Source organism: Trachypithecus francoisi, unplaced genomic scaffold (genome assembly GCF_009764315.1).
Source record: "Trachypithecus francoisi isolate TF-2019V2 unplaced genomic scaffold, Tfra_2.0 Lachesis_group11, whole genome shotgun sequence".
In the NCBI taxonomy this organism is placed as follows: domain Eukaryota; kingdom Metazoa; phylum Chordata; class Mammalia; order Primates; family Cercopithecidae; genus Trachypithecus; species Trachypithecus francoisi.
The window spans coordinates 23725942-23745386 of record NW_022681456.1 but is presented as its reverse complement, the minus strand read 5'-3'; the positions used below and the strand labels follow the sequence as shown (position 1 = coordinate 23745386).

General features: G+C 52.7%; 1 protein-coding gene and 1 non-coding gene across 4 annotated transcripts; both read right to left on the bottom strand.

Annotated features, from left to right (window-relative positions):
* Positions 1-940: 940 nt before the first annotated feature.
* MMAB (metabolism of cobalamin associated B) lies at positions 941-19337 on the bottom strand. 3 transcript variants are annotated; one of them, XR_004439599.1, is made up of 10 exons: positions 19127-19337; positions 17308-17369; positions 14068-14161; positions 10472-10529; positions 6512-6584; positions 6170-6267; positions 5789-5853; positions 3640-3699; positions 1279-1712; positions 941-1207 (listed from the first exon to the last, which is right to left on the bottom strand). XR_004439599.1 is itself a non-coding variant. In XM_033220689.1 (9 exons), the coding sequence occupies exons 1-8, from the start codon at positions 19240-19242 to the stop codon at positions 3644-3646; spliced, it is 639 nt and encodes a 212-aa protein (XP_033076580.1). In that variant the 5' UTR covers positions 19243-19337; the 3' UTR covers positions 1273-1712; positions 3640-3643. The 3 variants fall into 3 exon arrangements, 2 of the variants coding, with proteins under 2 accessions (XP_033076580.1, XP_033076579.1); XM_033220689.1 differs by lacking the exon at positions 941-1207 and having other exon boundaries at positions 1273-1712; positions 6495-6584; XM_033220688.1 differs by lacking the exon at positions 941-1207 and having other exon boundaries at positions 1273-1712.
* On the bottom strand, positions 13268-13408 carry LOC117091295. Its single transcript, XR_004440387.1, has one exon. It is a non-coding gene; the product is annotated as a U4 spliceosomal RNA (small nuclear RNA).
* Positions 19338-19445: the final 108 nt, after the last annotated feature.

Sequence of the window (19445 nt, the reverse complement as noted above, 5' to 3'; positions counted from 1 at the left end):
GAGAATGTAATGTTTGCTGACTTGCCAGCATGAAAGATGGCCTGAGTGACCAGCTGACCCGAGCCTCGCGCCGTGGCCCATGCTAAGCAGCCACTCAGTCAATACGTGACGGCTGAATGGAGTTCGCCAGGCATTTCAGCCCTGAAACTCAACAAGAGTCTGTCCTTCCAAAGTCATTTCCTGCAATTAGCAGCCTGCAGTCTTCAGGTTCTTGGGGCTGCCTCTTCTGCCCTTCATAAATATCGCCTTTCCCAAGGACACTGCTGGCACTGGCAAGTGTCGTTTCATAGCAGGAGGGAGGAGCGGTGACAACTGAAATAAATACAGCCGTGCATGGATCTCAGAGGCATAAGCCAGCCAAGTGCAACATCGGAGAAATCAGTCTGGTGGATGTCAGCCTCGCTGGAAACTGACAACCTCATTTTCTTAAGCTGAAGACGCTGCACCGCAGACCCTCAACTCAGTCCAACTGGACAGGGAATGTTCATCTTCAAGCGGTAGTGTTGTTCTCAGCAGGGTCTCCGTCCCTTTCAGAGGGGGTCCTCTCAGCTGTACCCCCACCACACACACTTCAATCTAAGCCAGGAGTTTCTGAGCCTCGCCTGTCAATCTGCAGCTATCCTTTCCCCCACACTTTGGCGGTGATAGGTGGCTCAGAGGTAACTAAACTTCCAAATCCTCTCCGCCTTCCCCGTTACAAATGTGACATTTAAAGCCCCTTTGGCACAGGTAAATCACAATTACATTTTCTTTTTTTTTTTTTTTTTTTTTTTTGAGACGGAGTCTCGCTCTGTCGCCCAGGCTGGAGTGCAGTGGCCGGATCTCAGCTCACTGGAAGCTCCGCCTCCCGGGTTTACGCCATTCTCTCGCCTCAGCCTCCCGAGTAGCTGGGACTACAGGCGCCCGCCATCTCGCCGGCTAATTTTTTGTATTTTTTTAGTAGAGACGGGGTTTCACCGTGTTAGCCAGGATGGTCTCGATCTCCTGACCTCGTGATCCGCCCGTCTCGGCCTCCCAAAGTGCTGGGATTACAGGCTTGAGCCACCGCGCCCGGCCGACACAATTACATTTTCAAGGGCCTCTGGTCCCATTCCAAATCTCTGAACAACCTGAGCTGGCAGTGGGAGGGCGTTCTCTCTCTCTCTCTCTCTCACATTCACACACACACACACACACACACACACACACACACACACACGGCTCCAGCCTTTCTCTCTCTCTCTCTCTCACATTCACACACACACACACACACACACACACACACACACACGCTCCAGCCTTTCTCACTTTTATTCTTTTTCCGCACAGCTCCTTCTCATTGCAGCAATCACTTTACCTGTCTTTCCTGCAATGCCAATTCATTCCCACATCCCTCCAAGACCCAGGAGAGCTTGGGGAAGCAGGGTCAGGGACAGATTCCCCAAAGGGCCACAGTCCCTTGAGGAAGGTGGCAGGAGGTATGGAGCAAAGCAGAGCTGGGACGAAAGGCTGCTTTCAGTCTCTCTGGGTGGGCTCTTCAGGAACCAGGACCCCAGAAGCGCAAGCTCCTCTCTCCACGGCCATCGCCATGGAGGGATCCTCCAAACGCCCGCTTTCTGTGATTTCAGAGTGTCTCCGACTCGGCTGATGGGCCATTTTTCTTGTATATTTTCTCTTGATTCCCCTCCTTCATGGCTGCATATCTGGCTAGTGTGAAGAGATAGTCACTGAGTCTGGAGGGGCAGAGAGAGAGAAGCAAACAGAATGGTTTGAAATGAGATCAATGCTAACTGGGTCTTCCCATATCTGCCTACAAGGAGGAGATATAAATGACGCGCTCTGGGCACACTGTGCAGGGAGGGTGGGGGCCCACCACCTTGCACTTGATGGATGGCATGTGAGGCCAGCTGCTGTGAATGCCAGGGACTCTTCTCCAGTGTCAAGGCTGGGGCCATTCATGCAGGATGAGGCTATTGCCCCAGCCCTACCCCATGGGCCAGATGACTTTGGACTCCTCTCTGAGCTGGTTTCTGCACTTTTGAGTGATCAGGGGTCATGTGCGTGATCAGTTTGGGTGTTTCCCAAACTGTAGTGTGCACAGGCATCACTGGGGGATCTGAGCAACGTGCAGATTCTGACTCGGGAGGGCTGAGCCAGGCCCGGGACTCTGTGGGTCTAGTTCCCATCCTGGGTGATGCTGACACTGCTGGACTGGGCCCTACTGACATTCTGGATCATTCTCTGTGTTCGGGGCTGTCCTGTGCAATGTAGGATGCTGACAGCACCTTTGGTCTCCACCCGCCAGATGCCAGCGGCACCCCTGCACCCAGCGTGACAAGCGGTAATGCCTCCAAACATCACCAAAGGTACCGGGTGAGCAGCACAGGCTGGAGCACTCTAGAGACCAGAGCCCAGTCCCTTTCCTGCCTCCTCCTTTGAGCAATGGGCCATCTGTGCATGAGGCCTTCTACAGGGGCAGCAATGGAGGGAACCAGAGGACAACACCATGGGCCCCACAAGGCGCTTATGCTGTCAGCTCTTCTGCCTCCTGCTGTCTGCATCTTTTGCTGTTTCACTCCCAGCACTGGGCACCACGTTCCTTCCTCTCTCTCTACCCCAGTCTTGCCCTCAGAGGCCAGCTCCACACCACGTCCTCCTGAGCCCTCCCCTGACTCAGGCCCCCTGAGCCCCACAGCTGGCTCGCAGGGAGAGCAAAGGGAGGTGGTTCGGGGTATTTTACCTCTGGGCCGCGTGCTCCTGGAGGGCAGCAGCGTACCTGTTGCTTGTGGGCTCTGTGAAGCCTCACTGAAGAGATGAAATGGCCTGTCCCATGCAATGCTATGGGACCGCAAGGGTTCCCCCAGGGTTGCTGCTTTGAAGGTGAAATAGACCTGCTCCTCACTCCCGGCGAAACCCCACTCCCAGAAGGAAAGGAGCTGCTCAGGACCTGTCAAAGCCAGGCCATGTCCGTGGGAGGAGTGGCCACAGTCAGGGGCCTGAGGTCACTTTCTAGACACCCAGGACAGCTCCTGGGGTGCAGACCCACTCCCCCAGCTCTCTACCTGCCCCCAGGCTCTGGCCTTGCTCACACTGGAGCCACAGGAGCCAGGGCTGGGGCAGGAACCAGCAGAGCAGGTGTTGGGCCAGGTGTGGCTCCAGACTCATGGGCCGGCAGCAAGGCAGAGGAAGCCCTCCCTGGGCTAGCCTGGCTCACTGGGGCCTGCACGGGGGCCCCTGAGCTCAGCTTGGCCTGGCTCTCTTTTGTTGGTTCACACTGCCCCAGGCCCTCTCGGGGAGAGGAAACTGGCTGAGAGAGGGCCTGAAGCCTGGCTCCCTGGTCAGTCACCACTGAGAGGCCTTCCCTGAGCACCCAGCCTCTAAGAACGCCCTTTGCTCCCGCAAGGCCACTTTGCACTTAGGTTTTTCTTCCTGGTTTTTACAGCAGCCTCTCCCAATAAGATCTAAATCTTCTTGGGACAGGCACAGCGTCCACCTTGTTCGCCACTGCCTCTCCTGTGCCTGCCGTGGTGCCTGGCACAGAGCAGATGTTCATAAACACTCAGGGAATGAAGGAGGGGGTGTGGGAACACTGCACCACTGCTACTTCCCACAGACGAGCCTCGGCTTTCAGAGAGGGACCCCCAGGTTCCACACGAGTACCTGTTTAAGAACTTGGCCACGTTGGCATCGGTCTCTCCCATCTGGACAAGAGGCACCACACTAGAAAGGGAGGAGACACTGAGTCATGTGACATTATGGGGCTTAACAGGCTCTGACCTGGGGCCTAAACCTTGAGCAGCATTTCACATCCCACTACCGCTCAACCTGAGCCTGCACAAGCTCGGCCGGCACTGGAGATGACAAATCCGTCACAAGTGGGTTTAAACAGGCCATCGGCCCTTTCCACGGGCACATCGCAGGAGGGCCTGGCCAAGGAGGACTGGAACACGGCCGGGGAGTTGAGGGAGCCGCCTGGCCTAAACCACACCCCAGCCAGTCAGCCAGGTTTTGTACCACTGGACCTGAGTCTGGGTGGGGTGAAGTTGGGGTGGTCAGCCTCCAGCCTTCAAAGGAAGTGGGGGCCTGACCCTTAAATCCCAATGGGCTAAACTCTAAGCCCCTTGTACATCGTGCTTGTACATCATGACTTAGAACAACTTCACAGCGGAGAAAAAGACCCAGGCAGACCAAGCTCCTGATTCCACAGGATTCTGGATTCCTAGGGTCCATGCCAGTCTATGTGCAGATACATTAGACACTGGACGGCCATCTGCTGGGCACCAGTGTGGTGGCGGGCCCTTGCTGAGCCTTTCCCAGGTATCACCCTGTGGCATACACCTTGTTGGCAGGCCAGCCACCCAAAGCCCAGCCTCAGGGTTCTCATCCCCACCCAAAGCCATGCACCTGGCTAGCGGCCCAGCAGGGTGTGCGTCCAGGCCTGTCAGAGTTCCAGGCTGTCTCTAGTGGGCACCGCACGCTCAGCGAGGAGCTTCTTCACCCGAGATGCCCCGGGCGTGCGACCCCACCTCAGGATGATCTGCACCTTGCCACTGCCACGGCTGCGTAACTCTGCTGCACGGAGGGCCTATCCGCTGCTCTATGCCTGTGTGTTGGGTCTTTGGGTTGGTTCCAGTTTCTTGCTATTATGAGCATTGCTGATGGATGGCTTTGTACAAATGACATTTTTTTTCTTTTGAAGCCAAAGCGTGCTCTGTTACAGGAGCTATCTGGGCCTAAGAGCCTTTCATAAAGAACAAAACCTTAGTGATGTGGGACCGTGGAAGAGCTCATGCTCGGCCCAGACAGACGTGGACTCCAATCTGGATTCTGCTACCAACCATTTGGGGGACTGTGGCCATGGTGTTATTTCTCTGAGCCACAGCTTCCTGACTCCTGTAGAGCGGAGGCCACACCACCTCTCTCCCAGGGCTATCAACAAGGAGTAAATGAAATTATGAACGTAAAGCACCTGTCCATTGGATCAAAGTAGGTCTTGCTTTCTCTTCTCTGTAAAGCTGGCTGGCAGCCTGGTCTCTGAGTGGTATAGATAGAGACTTTGCTCATTTCCTTCTAAAGATTCCTTGAAAAGGCTGTCAGTAGCTTTGGGGGTGGTGGTGGCTAGTCTGCTGACAGCGTCCGCCTGGGCTCCCCACAGCCGTGCAGGCCTTTCAGGGGCCTTATGCACCCAGAGGCCAGCAGGGTCCTTTCATGTCTACCCCTGTCCCAAGATGGCTGGGAACCCAGCAATAACTTCCTGTTGTTCTCAGAATACAGGGCTCACAGCAAGGTGAAACTGTGTTGTCTGATAGTCCATTTGGTCACGTGTCACTGTCTCCACTCCACAACACAGGCTCTGAGGACAGGGACTTGGTCTGTTCTGGTCCCCGTCTGGCACAGTGGAGGGGCCCAGACAGGGTCTGTTGATGTGTGGCTGGATGGCTCAGAGATGACCCTGTTGTGCCTGCCTCCTGCCCGCAGTGCAGAGGCCCCTCTCCCTCTCCTCTCCCTCTCCCCTCCCTCTCCCTCTCCCCTCCCTCTCCCTCTCCCCTCCCTCTCCCTCTCCCTCTCCCCTCCCTCTCCCTCTCCTCTCCCCCTCCCCCTCCCTCTCCCCTCCCTCTCCCTCTCCTCTCCCCCTCCCTCTCCCTCTCCCTCTCCTCTCCCCCTCCCCCTCCCTCTCCCTCTCCCCTCCCTCCTCTCCCTCTCCCCTCCCCCTCCCCCTCCCCCTCTCCCCTCCCTCTCCCCTCCCCCTCCCTCTCCCCTCCCTCTCCCCTTCTCCTTGTTCCTCTCCCTTTCCCTTGGGCCCTCTTACCGTCTCTCGGCCCGGCGGCACACGGCCCGGCAGAAATGCAGCGCTGAGCTGATCTTGCCTCCCGACTGAAAGCAGAAAGGGACATTGCCTGAGCAGAGTGGGAAAGGTGTGCCCACTGCAGACAGGAGCTCCTCTGAAGTCCAGCCCTGCCCCCCAAACCGGGCAGCATTCTGCCTCCAGGAGCCCTGCCAGGGCACACCCACTGGGCACCCTGCTCCAGAGTGGGCAGGGCTGGAAGGGACCGGTGAGGACCTGGAGGGACTTGGGGAAACTGGAGGACAGTGTCTGTCACTGTGAACAGAGGGACTTATTCAGAGCCCATGTGTGTCTGTCACTGCAACTGCCTGCAGCCACCCCCAGTTACGCCTGCCCAGTACCTACAGGCAGGATGAAGGCCGTGAGTGGTGGGAGCTGGCAGGTATACTTGTCGATCCACTGTTCCAGCTCCAGGATGGGCCCCGCCTCGAACGTGGTGTACTCTGAGGAGCCAAGGAGCAGAGGGAACTACCATGAGGCCATCACTCACCAGACTATGGCGGGAACCACCCCCGTCGCCCATCCACCTGGGTGTCCTGCAGACTGCTTCCACTGGCTCAGAAGGTACCTTCCCTCCCAGGGGCTACAAGCAAGGCTGACTGGCCCACCTGTGGGTCCCTGGGCTCCCAGATGGTAACCCCTAGGAGAGTCCCTTGACCCTAGGGCTCACAGGAGGTTGAGAATTACTTAAGTGAGCCTCCCGGGCCGAGGAGCGTGGTGTTGCCAGGGCCGAGCCGACGTCCTGCAATGTGCACTGGATCTGGGAGGCAACAGAAGGTGACAGTCAAGATCTATTTGGGATGGGCTGGACAGACAGAATGTCGTTCCATGTGCAGAGGCACCACCTAACACGCCGGCAAAACCTGTGCCAGCTAGCTCGTGAAGGGCTGTGATATGGTTTGGCACTGTGTCTCCACCCAAATCTCATGCTAAATTGTGATCCTCGGAGTTGGAGGTGGGGCCTGGTGGGAGCTGATTGGATCACTGGGGTGGTTTTGAATGGTTTAGCACCAGCCCCCTAGTGCTGTCTTGTGATAGAGTTCTCCCAAGATGTGGTTTGAAAGTGTGTAGCATCTCCCCCTTCACTCTCTCTCTCCTGTCAGCCATATGAAGATGTACCTGCTTCCCTCTTGCCTTCTGCCATGACTGTAGGTTTCCGGAGGCCTCCCCAGAAGCAGAAGCCTGTACAGTCCGCAGAACCATGTGCAGATTAAACTTCTTTTCTTTACAAATTATCCAGTCTCGGCCGGGCGCGGTGGCTCAAGCCTGTAATCCCAGCACTTTGGGAGGCCGAGACGGGCGGATCACGAGGTCAGGAGATCGAGACCATCCTGGCTAATACGGTGAAACCCCGTCTCTACTAAAAATACAAAAAAACTAGCCGGGCGAGGTGGCGGGCACCTGTAGTCCCAGCTACTTGGGAGGCTGAGGCAGGAGAATGGCGGAAACCCAGGAGGCGGAGCTTGCAGTGAGCTGAGATCTGGCCACTGCACTCCAGTCCGGGCGACAGAGCGAGACTCCGCCTCAAAAAAAAAAAAAAAAAAACAAACAAATTATCCAGTCTCAGGTAGTTTTTTTTTTTTTTTTTTGAGACAGTCTCGCTCTGTCGCCCAGGCTGGAGTGCAGTGGCTGGATCTCAGCTCACTGCAAGCTCTGCCTCCCGGGTTCCCGCCATTCTCCTGCCTCAGCCTCCGGAGTAGCTGGGACTACAGGTGCCCGCCACCTCGCCCGGCTAGATTTTTGTATTTTTTTAGTAGAGACGGGGTTTCACCATGTTAGCCAGGATGATCTTGATCTCCTGACCTCATGATCCGCCCGTCTGGGCCTCCCAAAGTGCTGGGATTACAGGCTTGAGCCACCGTGCCTGGCCTCAGGTAGTTCTTTATAGCAGTGAGAGAACGGACTCATACAGGCTGTCAGACCTTGAATTGGCTGACATTTGAAGGCAAACTCTGAACCTTCAGCACATCTTTGTTGGACACCCAGCCCTGCTGAGGGGGACCTGGTGTGGCTCTTTTGCAGTCTGAAGGAGGAAAAGGCTCGTGTGGGGGCAGCAGCTGGATTAAGCAGATGACGCTCATCACACACCCAGGGACAGTCAAGAGGAACCGTCTGGGCTCTGCCCACGTCTCCCGTGCGCCTAGGCCCTGTGAGGTTTTCTTCTTTTCTCAACATTTGACAGTTGGGCCAAGAGGTCAAATGTGACAGTGTTTTCTCAACTCTAAAGGACAAGGAGCTTGGAGAATGTAGTCAGCCAAGGCGTTTGGGGGTTCCAGGAGCAGGAAGCCTGGCTGGGTGAGGCCTGTGCTCTGTCCAGGTGGGGGGTAGGTTTGCTTGGAACAGAAGTGGTCTGTTGGGGTCTGCTGCAAGGGCTCCAGGCTCCTGCATGACAAATGTCCAACAGCTCCCATGCATGTGAAAACCACAAGTACCACCTCTGAGTTTGCACCCAGCCAGGGTCCACTCGAGCTGGATGGTGGGCTACCAGGAGGGTGAAGGTCTGCGACCTGTGACCTCTTCTAAGATGGCCACTGTGACAGCATTCAAGAAGCAGGCCATGGTGTGTAAGAGCAGAGGCTGCCCATCCAGCACTGGGCTGGAACCTTCCTAGGACTTCTGACCAGCAGACCTTGGGCAAGCTTGGGGTCCCTGCGCTTCCACAGTCAAAGCGGGAGTGATAACACTAACCACTTGGTTGGCCAAGTGCAGCGTGTACCCCAGGGGCTGGACTGGCACCAGTGCAGCGTGTACCCCAGGGGCTGAACTGGCACCAGTTTGGGAATCAGATTCCAGCTCCACTGATGCCTGGCTGTGGGGGCTGGGCAAGTCAGCCTTTCTGAGGCTGTTTGGTTCCCTATAAACTGTGGACATTAACTTCCACCTCACGGGCATCTGTGAGGGTGAAATGGGTGATATGAGGAGAGCCGTGGCATTGCTGCCTGGCCTCATCCACAGGCCCTGTGAGCAGCTATCAGGCCAGGTGGGCCTCCCAGGTGAACAAGACACAGTCCCCACCCTTACAGTGCCAAGGCTGGGTGGGAGGCAGATGGGTGAATAGGTTAACTCCCCTTGTAATGCCTGTGGTTAGAGGATGCCTAACCCAGGAGCGGTGCCTAACCCAGCTGGAGGTGAGGTGGCCAGGGAAGGCCCTGGAGGAGGTGACATGGCAGGTGCGACCCAATGCATACAGCAGACAGAAATGACCGCTGCTACCTCGGCTCCTCAGGAGGTTGAAAGCCTTCCTCCACCACACTGAATGCTCTGGTGGCTGAGGCTTCCCATCGTCCTGCAGCCACGGCCTGTGGCAGCCCCACCTACTCCCCTCTGTCTGTTCCCAGGGGCCTGAGCGGGCTCCAGCCTGGGCTTCAGAACAGAAGTGGGAAGGGCTGCCCCTGCGGGGCGCGGTTTCTGGGGATGTGGGTCTGTGTGGAGGTGTAAAGGGCAGCACCCTGGGCATTCTCGGGTGGCGACCCTGCCTCCGTGCTTGAAGTTCTGTGTGTGGCTCAGAGGCCCCTCCTTCTTAAGGAGCAGAACAGTGACACTGTGACACGAGTCCCACCGGCGGAGGGCTCCCGGCAGCTGGGCCTCTCCAGGTTCCCTCTGCATCAGGCGCGAGCGAGGCACTTCACCCCGGCTTTCTCAGCCTTGGCGCTACTGCCGTTCACGGCCGGGGCACTCTTTGACATGGGGGCTGTCCTGTGCATTGCAGGGTATTTACATGCCAGCAACACCCCCAGCCCCAGAGGCCGCAACTAAAAATGTCTGCAGATATTGCTCAGCAGGCCCTGAGGGGCAGAAAGGTCCTGGGTTGAGAACCGTTACATTTTAAATTCCCTCATTTAGTGCAATCCTCACCACTCACCTGTGAAGGAAGATTATATGTCTCCCATTGTTTGTTTTGGAGGCAGAGGTTGTTTTTGTTTTTTTTTAAGACAGGATCCCACTCTGTTGCCCAGGCTAGAGTGCAGTGGTGTAATCACAGCTCCCTGCAGCCTCAACCTCTGAGACTCAAGCGATTCTCCCACTCAGCCTTGTAAGTTGCTGGGACTATGGGTGCATGCCACCATACTTGGCTAATTTTTACTTTTTTTTTTTTTTTGTAGAGACAGGGTCTCCCTAAGTTGACCAGGCTGGTCTTGAACTCCTGGCTTCAAGTGATCCTCCCACTTTGGCCTCCCAAAGTGCTGGGATTATGAGCTTGATTGAACCATGGTGCTCGGCCTGAGACAGGGTCTCAATCTGTTGCCCAGGCAGGAGTGCAGTGGCATGATCACAGCTCACTGCAGCCTTGACCTCCTGGGCTCAAGAGATTCTCCTACCTCAGCTTCCTGGGTAGCTGAGGCTACAGGCATTCACCACCAGGCCTAGCTAATTTTCAAATATTTTGTAGAGTCGGGGTCTTACTATGTTACCCAGGCTCCTGGCCTCAAGTGATCTTCCTGCCTCAGTCTCCCAAGCAGCTGAGATTGCAGGTGTTGAGCCACCACACCTGGCCTGTCCCTATTTCACAGATGAAGAAATGGAGCTCACAGAGCGAGAGTGACGAGCCCCAGGTGACACAAAGAGGACCTGATGGCTGGATGCTGAGTCCCGTGACGGTCACCAGGGATGAAGATTCCCAGCTTGGGGTAAGACGGTGTTACTCACTTTCTGAAGCTCTTCAGCAAATATGTGGCCCTTTTCTGTGACTAATTCCAGAGCAAACCTGTGAAGGAAAAGGAAAAAGTGTTCGCCTGTAAGGTAGTATCCCTAGGCCCTGTCTTGCCGTAAACAATAGATTCTCAGGTGGTGGGCCATTTAGTTAATTTAGATATAATAAACACATGACTTTTCTTGCTGAAATAAGAACATTATCGCCTTCCACTTGGGGGGGTTGGTGGTATTTGTTTCCTGAAATGCCTTTTCGGATACTCATTATTTCCAGTCAATAATTCCTTTTGAACAGCTACTCTGACCAGGCCCACGAGAGTCTGGTGAGCAGAAGCTGACCCAGGCTCTGCCCGCAAGCTGGTGACAGAGTGAGCAGTGACAGTCTCAAGTGATGGATCCTGAGCTCTGACCCGTGGCCCTGTGGTTATAGGTGAGTGGGAACCAGACAGACCCAGGTGCAAATTCTGCACGGCTGCTGAGTGTCTCTGGGACTTCAGGCAAAGCTTATACCTTCATGTTCAGGAGTGTGATATTCAGGAGTGTGATAGGTAATCAGATTAGATATACTCCTGAATGTGAAGGTGCAAACTGAGATCAGTGCTCTGAAGGAAAGGGCAACAGAAGCCTAATCTGACCTTAGCTAGAGAGGCAGGGAGAGCTTCCTGGAGGAAGTGATGCTGGAGGGGAGACTTTGAAGGCTGGGGAGGACTTCCCTCGTAAGGCAGGGAAAGCAAACTGCCCCCGACACAGGTCAGGACCCTGGCTCTGCCTCCCTCAGAACCCTGCACTTCCCTCCTGCACCAGTCAGTGCCCCAGCAGAGACAGTGGTACATTGCAGGGATTCTTGGAGGAGGGCTTTGGGAAGGGACAGTTCACAGAGGTGTGGGCAGAGTTTCAGGCAAATGCAGGAGCCTGAAGACAAGGGTCAGGGAAGGTGCAACTCACCCTGGAGGGAGCTGGATTCTGGAGTCACTCAGCAGGGAGGGAGGGAGGTAGGGAGCCCAGCTGCCACCAGAACCATGCACCGCTGGGGAACGGGGTCACACACACTCCTGATCTCTCTGCACTCACTCCCCCATCACCTGCTGGTGCCTCCCACTGGCTGGACCCACCTGAATGCCAGAAGACCAAGGAATGGAGGTGGCACAGCCACCAGGTGATAAGGCCAGCCTCCCATGCATAAAGAGAAGGTGAAGAGAAGGGATTTGAAAGGGCCAATGGAGAATATCCAGCCCATCTTCCTGGCACATCTTACAGTTAGAACTAAACACACCCATGTGTGATTCCCACCTGGTATGTGTCTTCCCTCTGGACCAAAGGGAAGGGCTGTGCAGGCTGGGACACAGTCTGTCTCCATCATAGCGGATGCCTCATGCCTGCCTCACAGGAGGTGTGCAGAAGTATCTGCTTGCTGAGGGACGCTCTGTGATCAGGCCAGCGGCAGGCCCCCACTGGGTGCTTGCCCCAAGCCTGCTCCCATGCGTGTAGCTGCCCGGTGAGTGCTGCCTGCTCCCTGCACTCTGAGGCTCAGGAAAGTGTGGCTGAGGTTCTCTGTTCAGCAGTACCTTGCAGCAGATGCTTGGCCAATATCTGACCAAGGAAGAATCCACAACTGAGATTTCCCCAGCCTCCTGCTCCTCCTCAACTGAGAGATGATGGCTCGTGATTTAGAGTTCATTAGAATAGCTGACGCGAGAACTGGCCTTTTCTCCCTTTGCCCACTTGGTCTTGTGTCTGCCCACTTCTGGACCCCCTCCCACACACACACCAAGGGGTTTGTTTGCCTTCTCTACCTAGCTGGCTGATTATCTATATCTCCCATTATCTGTCCTGAAAATCTCACCTAGCCTGGCCCGCCATGGAGAAACGGTAGCCAGGAACAGGTAAGTGTTAAGAACAGTAATAATGAGGGGACTTGCTTGAACCTGGGAGGCAGAGGTTGCAGTGAGCCGAGATGGCGCCATTGCACTCCAGCATGGGCAAGAAGAGTGAAACTCCGTCTCAAAAAAAAAAAAAAGAATGATAATAGCTATCATTGCTATTACTTGTGCTAGGCACTGTCCTCAGGGTGAAACATGGAATCATCTCATCTAAGCCCCATAAGAACACAGTGAGATGGGAATTATCATGATGATTACCTGACAGAACAGTAAATTGAGGCTCACAGTGATTTGCCTCATGTCCCAGAGACGATCCGCAGCGGTGCTGAATCTGCAGCTGGGTCTATCTGGCTCCCACGCACCTACAACCCACAGGGCCCAGGAGTCAGATACCAGGATCCAGCACTTGAGACTGTTGCTGCTCCCCCTGTCACCAGCTTGCAGGGCATGCTGGGCAGACTGTGCTCCTGCTTGCAAATATTTGCTGCCCCTCTCACCCTGCTGACGTCAGGCACATGCACGTGACAGTCTCTGGCCACTGAAATGTGAGTAAATGGAAGGCATCACTCCCAAGAAAGGTTTGTCTTTTGGAGACACAGCTGTACTCTCGCCCAGACTGGAGTGTAGTGACACGATCATGGCTCAATGCAGCCTCAACCTCTCAGACTCAAAGGATCCTCCTGCCTCAGCTTTCTGAGTAGCTGGGACTACAGGTGTGCACCACCACACCTCGCTAATTTTTTAATTTTTCTTTTTAGTAGAGACAAGGTCTTGCTATGTTGCTCACGCTGGTCTCAAACTCCTGAGCTCAAGTGACTCTCCCACCTCGGCCTCCCAAAGCGCTGGGATTAGACCTGTGAGCCACTGCTCACACTTTTTTTTTTTTCAACTTTTGTTTACCAACAAAGTTTAGTCTCCATAAAGACTGTGAGAAACTGCCAATGTCGACTATACTTCAAGTCATCATGGCGGGGTAGTGGGAAGAGTTTTCAATCGGCAATAATCACACCTCGGATAAACCTCACTGGCGACAACACCACCACTGCACAATCCCCTGACAGCCTCAGGAGCCACTGTGAGCTTCACCATGACCTCTTTTCCCTCTGCCACAATGACTGATAATCGCCCCAGGCAGCAGCTGTCCTAGCAGCCTGGGTCCCAGAGTAAAGGCCACATGGAGCCAAAGCACATCCACCCTATGATGGGGGTGAAGTGGGAGCAGCAAGTCCACCTTTGGTGTCATAAGCCAGGAGATACTGGGGTTGTCTGTGACCACAGCATGACCTGGCCCATCCTGACCTGGCCCATCCTTGAGTCCACCTTCTATACTTTGGCTTACGTAAAAAACATAAGCCATTCACAAAAGGGATCACAGTGGATGTACTGCGCATTATACTAACTCACCTCTTTCACTCAATATAGTAACCTCAGTGGCACACACAGGCTCACCTGAAAAGTGAGGGATGAGAGGGAGGCAGCTTCACATGGCATGGGCCAGAGGCCATGCAGGCACAGGCAGGGCCAGAAGGGAAAGGAGTCTGCAGCCCTGCAGCCTTGTGGAACTGACCAGCCTGTGCTTCAGCGCTGAGGAAAGTTCAATAAGGGCTGACAACCTCCGAGGCAGCTGTCCAGCACGCGTGGGAGCTTCACATTCATTACGTTTACCCATACTCGACTCAAACGCAACCTCAAGGCCAATCCTGTTCCTCTTACCCAATAGCTGAACTTAATTCATCTGTAGTTCCCACGGCTTCAAACACTTGGTCGTCTTTGGGTCTCCTTTCTCCTGTGAAGGTGCTAGAAAACCCTGTGGAAAAAATGTTTAGCCACCCAAATTAAGATTCTGTTTTCCTGATATACTGGGGTTTTTTTTTTTGTTGGTTTGTTTGTTTGTTTTAACTTTCAAGTTTTTAAAGAACTTTCTCTCTCTTTTTTGAACTGTCGCTCTGTCATCCAGGCTGGAGTACAGCAGCGTGATCTTGGCTCACTGAAACCTCTGCCTCCCAGGTTCAAGTGATTCTCGTGCCTCAGTCTCCCAAGTAGCTGGGATTATAAGTGTGTACCACCATGCCCGGCTAATTTTTGTATTTTTAGTAAAGACTGGTTTTCGTCATGTTGGCCAGGCTAGTCTTGAACTTCTGGCCTTAAGTGATTCACCTGCCTCAGCCTCCCAAAGTGCTGAGATTACAGACACGAGCCACCACACCACCCCTTAAAGAACTTTCTTTTTTTTTTTTTTTTTTTTTAGAGATGGAGTCTCGCTCTGTCACCCGGGCTGGAGTGCAGTGGCCGAATCTCAGCTCACTGCAAGCTCCGCCTCCTGGGTTCACGCCATTCTCCTGCCTCAGCCTCCCGAGTAGCTGGGACTACAGGCGGCCACCACCTCGCCTGGCTAGTTTTTTGTATTTTTTAGTAGAGACGGGGTTTCACCATGTTAGCCAGGATGGTCTTGATCTCCTGACCTCGTGATCTGCCCGCCTGGGCCTCCCAAAGTGCTGGGATTACAGGCTTGAGCCACCGCGCCCGGCCCCCCCTTAAAGAACTTTCAACCTGAAGTATAACATATACACAGAAAAGTACTCAAATCAAAAGTGTGCAAGTTGGTGAATTACTACTAACTGAATATACCTCCGTGATCAGAACCTAGCTTCATAAACAGAACATGACCAACACCCTGAAAGCCCCCATGTACCCCCTTTTAGTTGCCACTCCCCAAGGGTTAGCCACTATCCTCACTTCTTTCCTGATGTGCTTTTATTTTAAACTTAAAAATCACACACTAACCATCCTGATAAAGAAATAAAACATGTTACATATTTTATATCATATATACATTACCATTATATTTCACAGGACGTCAAAGTCCTCTGTGCCTCTGCCCAGCTCACAGTCCCTGCCTTTCTCCCCCAACCTCTGAGAAAGTGAAAACCGCCCCTGACAGTTTGGAGCTGGTTTTTGCTATTGGGCAGGCTTTGGGGTTGCCAGGTGCTGGCCTGGCACTTACAGGTAGACTGTGGTGTTCTGCTGAACACAAAACATTTCACAAAAAATCGTCAGACAGGTCGCTCTATGACTATGACCAAGACAAGGCCACTCTGGAATAATGTCTGAGCACAGATGACTGTCCAAACGCCAAAAGATGATCAAACATCCCCCTTCCCTGGCTAATGTGAGTGGCTGTTACATCTTTATCCATTACAGCGTTAACACCTCTTTGTCCCTTCTGTCTTCTAGAAACAAATTATTAAGATACCCAATTACAGGCTGGGTGCGGTGGCTCACACTGTAATCCCAGGACTTTGGGAGGCCATGGCGAGCAGATCACTTGAGGCCAGGAGTTTGAGATCAGTCTGGCCAACATGGTGAAACCCTGTCTCTAATAAAAACAGAAAAAATTAGTCGGGCATGGTGGTGCATGCCTGTAGTCCCAGCTGTTTGGGAGGCTGAGGCATAAGAATCACCTGAACCTGGGAGGTGGAGGTTGCAGTGAGCCGAGATCATGCCATTGCACTCCAACCTGGGCAACAGAACTAGACCCTGTCTCGAAAAACAAAAAAAGATACCCAATTACAGAAATAGCCCTGCTTCCTAACAGGATTCAATCCACAGCAAAGCCCCACTTCCTTGAATCCTCCCCCAAACCACCCAACAGAAGCCCAACTCTATAATAAGTCCTTTCCAACATCCTCTTCCTTCTTTTTAATTGTGGTAACAGATGAACATAACAGAATTTTGCCATTTTGACCCTTCTTAAGTTTACCCTTCAGTGACATTGAGTATGTCCCGTGCATGCTTTTATACTTTTACTATACAAGCATATATCCAAAAAACAATACATACTAGTGATCTACATGTTTTTATACTACAAAAAAATGGTATACTGGCTGTGCGGTAGCTCATGCCTCCTGTAATCCGAGCACTTTGGGAGGCTGAGGTGGGAGGATACCTTGAGCCCAGCAGTTCAGGACCAGCCTGGGCAACACAGCAAGACCTCATCTCTACAAAAAAAATTAAAAAGTATTAGCCAGGCATAGTGATGTGTGCCTGTTGTCCCCAATACTCAGAAGGCTGAGGTGGGAGGATTACTTCAAGTCTGAAAGGTGGAGGCTGTAGTGAGCCGTGACTGGGCCACTGAACTCCAGCCTGGGTGACAGAGTAAAACCCTGTATCAAAAAAAAAAAAAAGTATCATAGTAGTACATTCTTCTGCATCTTACTTTTTTCTATATAACATGTTCTAGCATTTAAAAAACTATTAAAGTAATATATACTCATTATAAAAAACAATAAAATAGAATAAAAGTATATAAATAGTGAAAGTCCTTCTGTTTGTTCCCCTCTCACAACTTAATCTCTCTCGCAGAACAGTCCCAGGTGTAACCTTTCAGACTACTCTACACATACCTGAACACATACATATGCACATCCTTATCCAGATAGATTCAAGCTTTTGTCATTTAATATCTCGAGTGTTTTTCATTTCACATAACATTTTTGTAATGTATACTGAGATCTGTCACATATTTTATATATATATATATATTTTTTTTTTTTTTCCTGAGACTTTTTTTTTTTTTCCTGAGACGGCATCTTGCTCTGTCACCCAGGCTGGAGTGCAGTGACATGATCTTGGCTCACTGCAACCTCTGCCTCCCAAATTCAAGCAATTCTCCTGCCTTAGCCTCCCAAGTAGCTGCTGGGGTTACAGGTGTGCACCATCATACCCAGCTAATTTTTGTATTTTTAGTACAGATGGGGTTTCACCACGTTGGCCAGGTTGGTCTCAAATTCCTGGCCTCCCGACAGGGCCTCCCAAAGTGCCGGGATTACCGGCATGAGTCACTGTGCCTGGTTACATATTATACTTTTAAGTGGTCACAAAGAATTTGGAAGAACTTTAAAATGGTGTATGCTGTGAGTACTTCTCTGTGTTTTTCACCTGTCCCCACCCTACCTTTGTCTCCCGTTTTGGTGTAAATCTTGGGGATCCTGGGTGTCTTCGAGGAAGGCTGTGGCCTAATGAGAAATAAACATCAGTATCTGGTGAGTGGGTCACACAGAGGGTGAGCTTACACAGAGGCTCAGCTCCTTACACAGAGGGTCAGCTCCTTCAGTAGGTCCCAGCTTGCTGCTTGTAACCTCAGAGACAGCACTTACCCCTTACTGCTTAGATGGTCATCTCTTATTGATTTCTTTCCCCTAGATCCCTTCTAATAGCAAACATTTTGTGGGCAAGACCAGAGCTGGGTGACAGTGTGTACAGTAGCTGATGTAACGCCTCGCTCAACATAGGCTCAATACCTATTTGCTGAAGGACTTGATTGATCCTTTGCCATTGTCCCTGCACTGTGCCAAGTAGTTTACAGGCATTACCTTCTGGAATTATCCTGGAATCTTTCCACAACCCCAAAGGTAGCCACCACCTATTCTCTTCATTTTACTGAGGAGGAAACTATAGATCAGATGAGACTCACCTTCCTAGATCATCCAGGAAGAGGCAGGAGTGGGATGCTCAAAACTGTCCTAGACCAGAGCACAAACTGTAACTTCTATCCTGCTGAAATTCTTTATTTATTATTATTATTATTATTTTGAGATGGGGTCTCGCTTTGTCGCCCAGGCTGGAGTGCAGTGGCACGATCTAGGTTCACTGCAACCTCTGCCTCCCGGGCTCAAGCAATCCTCCCACCTCAGCCTCCCCAGTAGCTGGAACCACAGGTGTATACCACCACACCCAGCTTTTTTTTTTTTTTTTTTTGTAGAGACGGGTTTCACCATGTTGCCTAGGCTGGTTTTGAACTCCTGAGTTCAAGCAATACGGCTACCTCAACCTCCCAAAGTGTTGTGATTACAGGCGTGAGCCACCATACCTGGCCTATGATTATTTTGTTCACAGACAGGGTCTTGCTCTGTTGCCTAAGCTGGAATGCAGTGCAGTGGCATGATCATAGCTCACTGCAGTCTTGAACTCCTGGGTTCAAGGGATCCTCCTGCCTCAGCCTCCCAAGTAGCTAGGACTCTTAACTCTATCCTACCCAAATTATTATCTTACACTCCACCAACTTAGGGCCTCTTGCAGGAAAAGAAGCCTGAGCCACTTCCATACTATGAGGCTTCAAGTGTACTCAGAGATGAAGAATTGTCAAAATACAGCTCAAAAAGTGGCATTTTCAAATAACAATGTAAACAACTCAATGACATAGCTCAAAATTAAAATGTGACATTACAAGGCCATTCGAAGGTTAATTTCCTGGATCTGTGAACTAAATTAATCCATTATTAATCCACGGTACTCTAGAGGTTCTGAGGTCTGGGTTGGGTGCAAGTTTCAAGGTATATGAGGAAAGCCATCTTTAGAAGGCGCTGGTGTATCTGGGACCTGAGGGATAAACTGCTATGGAAATTGGTCACGATCTGAGTCGAGAGCCCTGCTGGCCCACACGGGATATGCCATGCCCTGCCCGATGACAGCGGGGTTTCACTGGGACTTAGGCAAAGACTACCAGGTCTCTGGCGCCCACGTGGCCCACGTTGCCACGGTGACGTCAGGACAGCGTGGAGATGTCACCGGAGGGGTGCCGCGGTGACCTCACGACGGCGTTATTTATAAAAGTGTAAATTGCACACACCTGTAGACTCTGCAGGCCCCTTTCTAGGACTCTGTCCTGCAGAAATACTCATTTAAGTGTGCAAAACGAGGTGTGACGTACCCATGACGACGACACCACGATTCAAAGCAGGTGTTCGAGTTACCCTTCCCGCCAGCCACTCACCTGTCCCCGTCTTCCACGCCCTGAGGGCTGCGGCTCTGGAAACGGGGATACAGGAACCTGGCGGCGCCGAAGCATCCGCGCAGGCCAAGACGACTCCCCAGGCCCCACACAGCCATCAGCCAAGCTTCTTGACGGGAGCTGACCCTGCCAGGTTCCCGTCCAGGCCCCGGAGTGACTCCACCCACAGCTGGCCGCGCCACCGCTCAGCTGTCAATTTTCATTGGTTCGAGGTTCTCGCCCCAGGCGGGACACTCCCAGGGACTTGTTTCCCATTGGTTTGACGGAAGGAGTGGGGCGGGAAAACCCGTGCCGGCTTGGC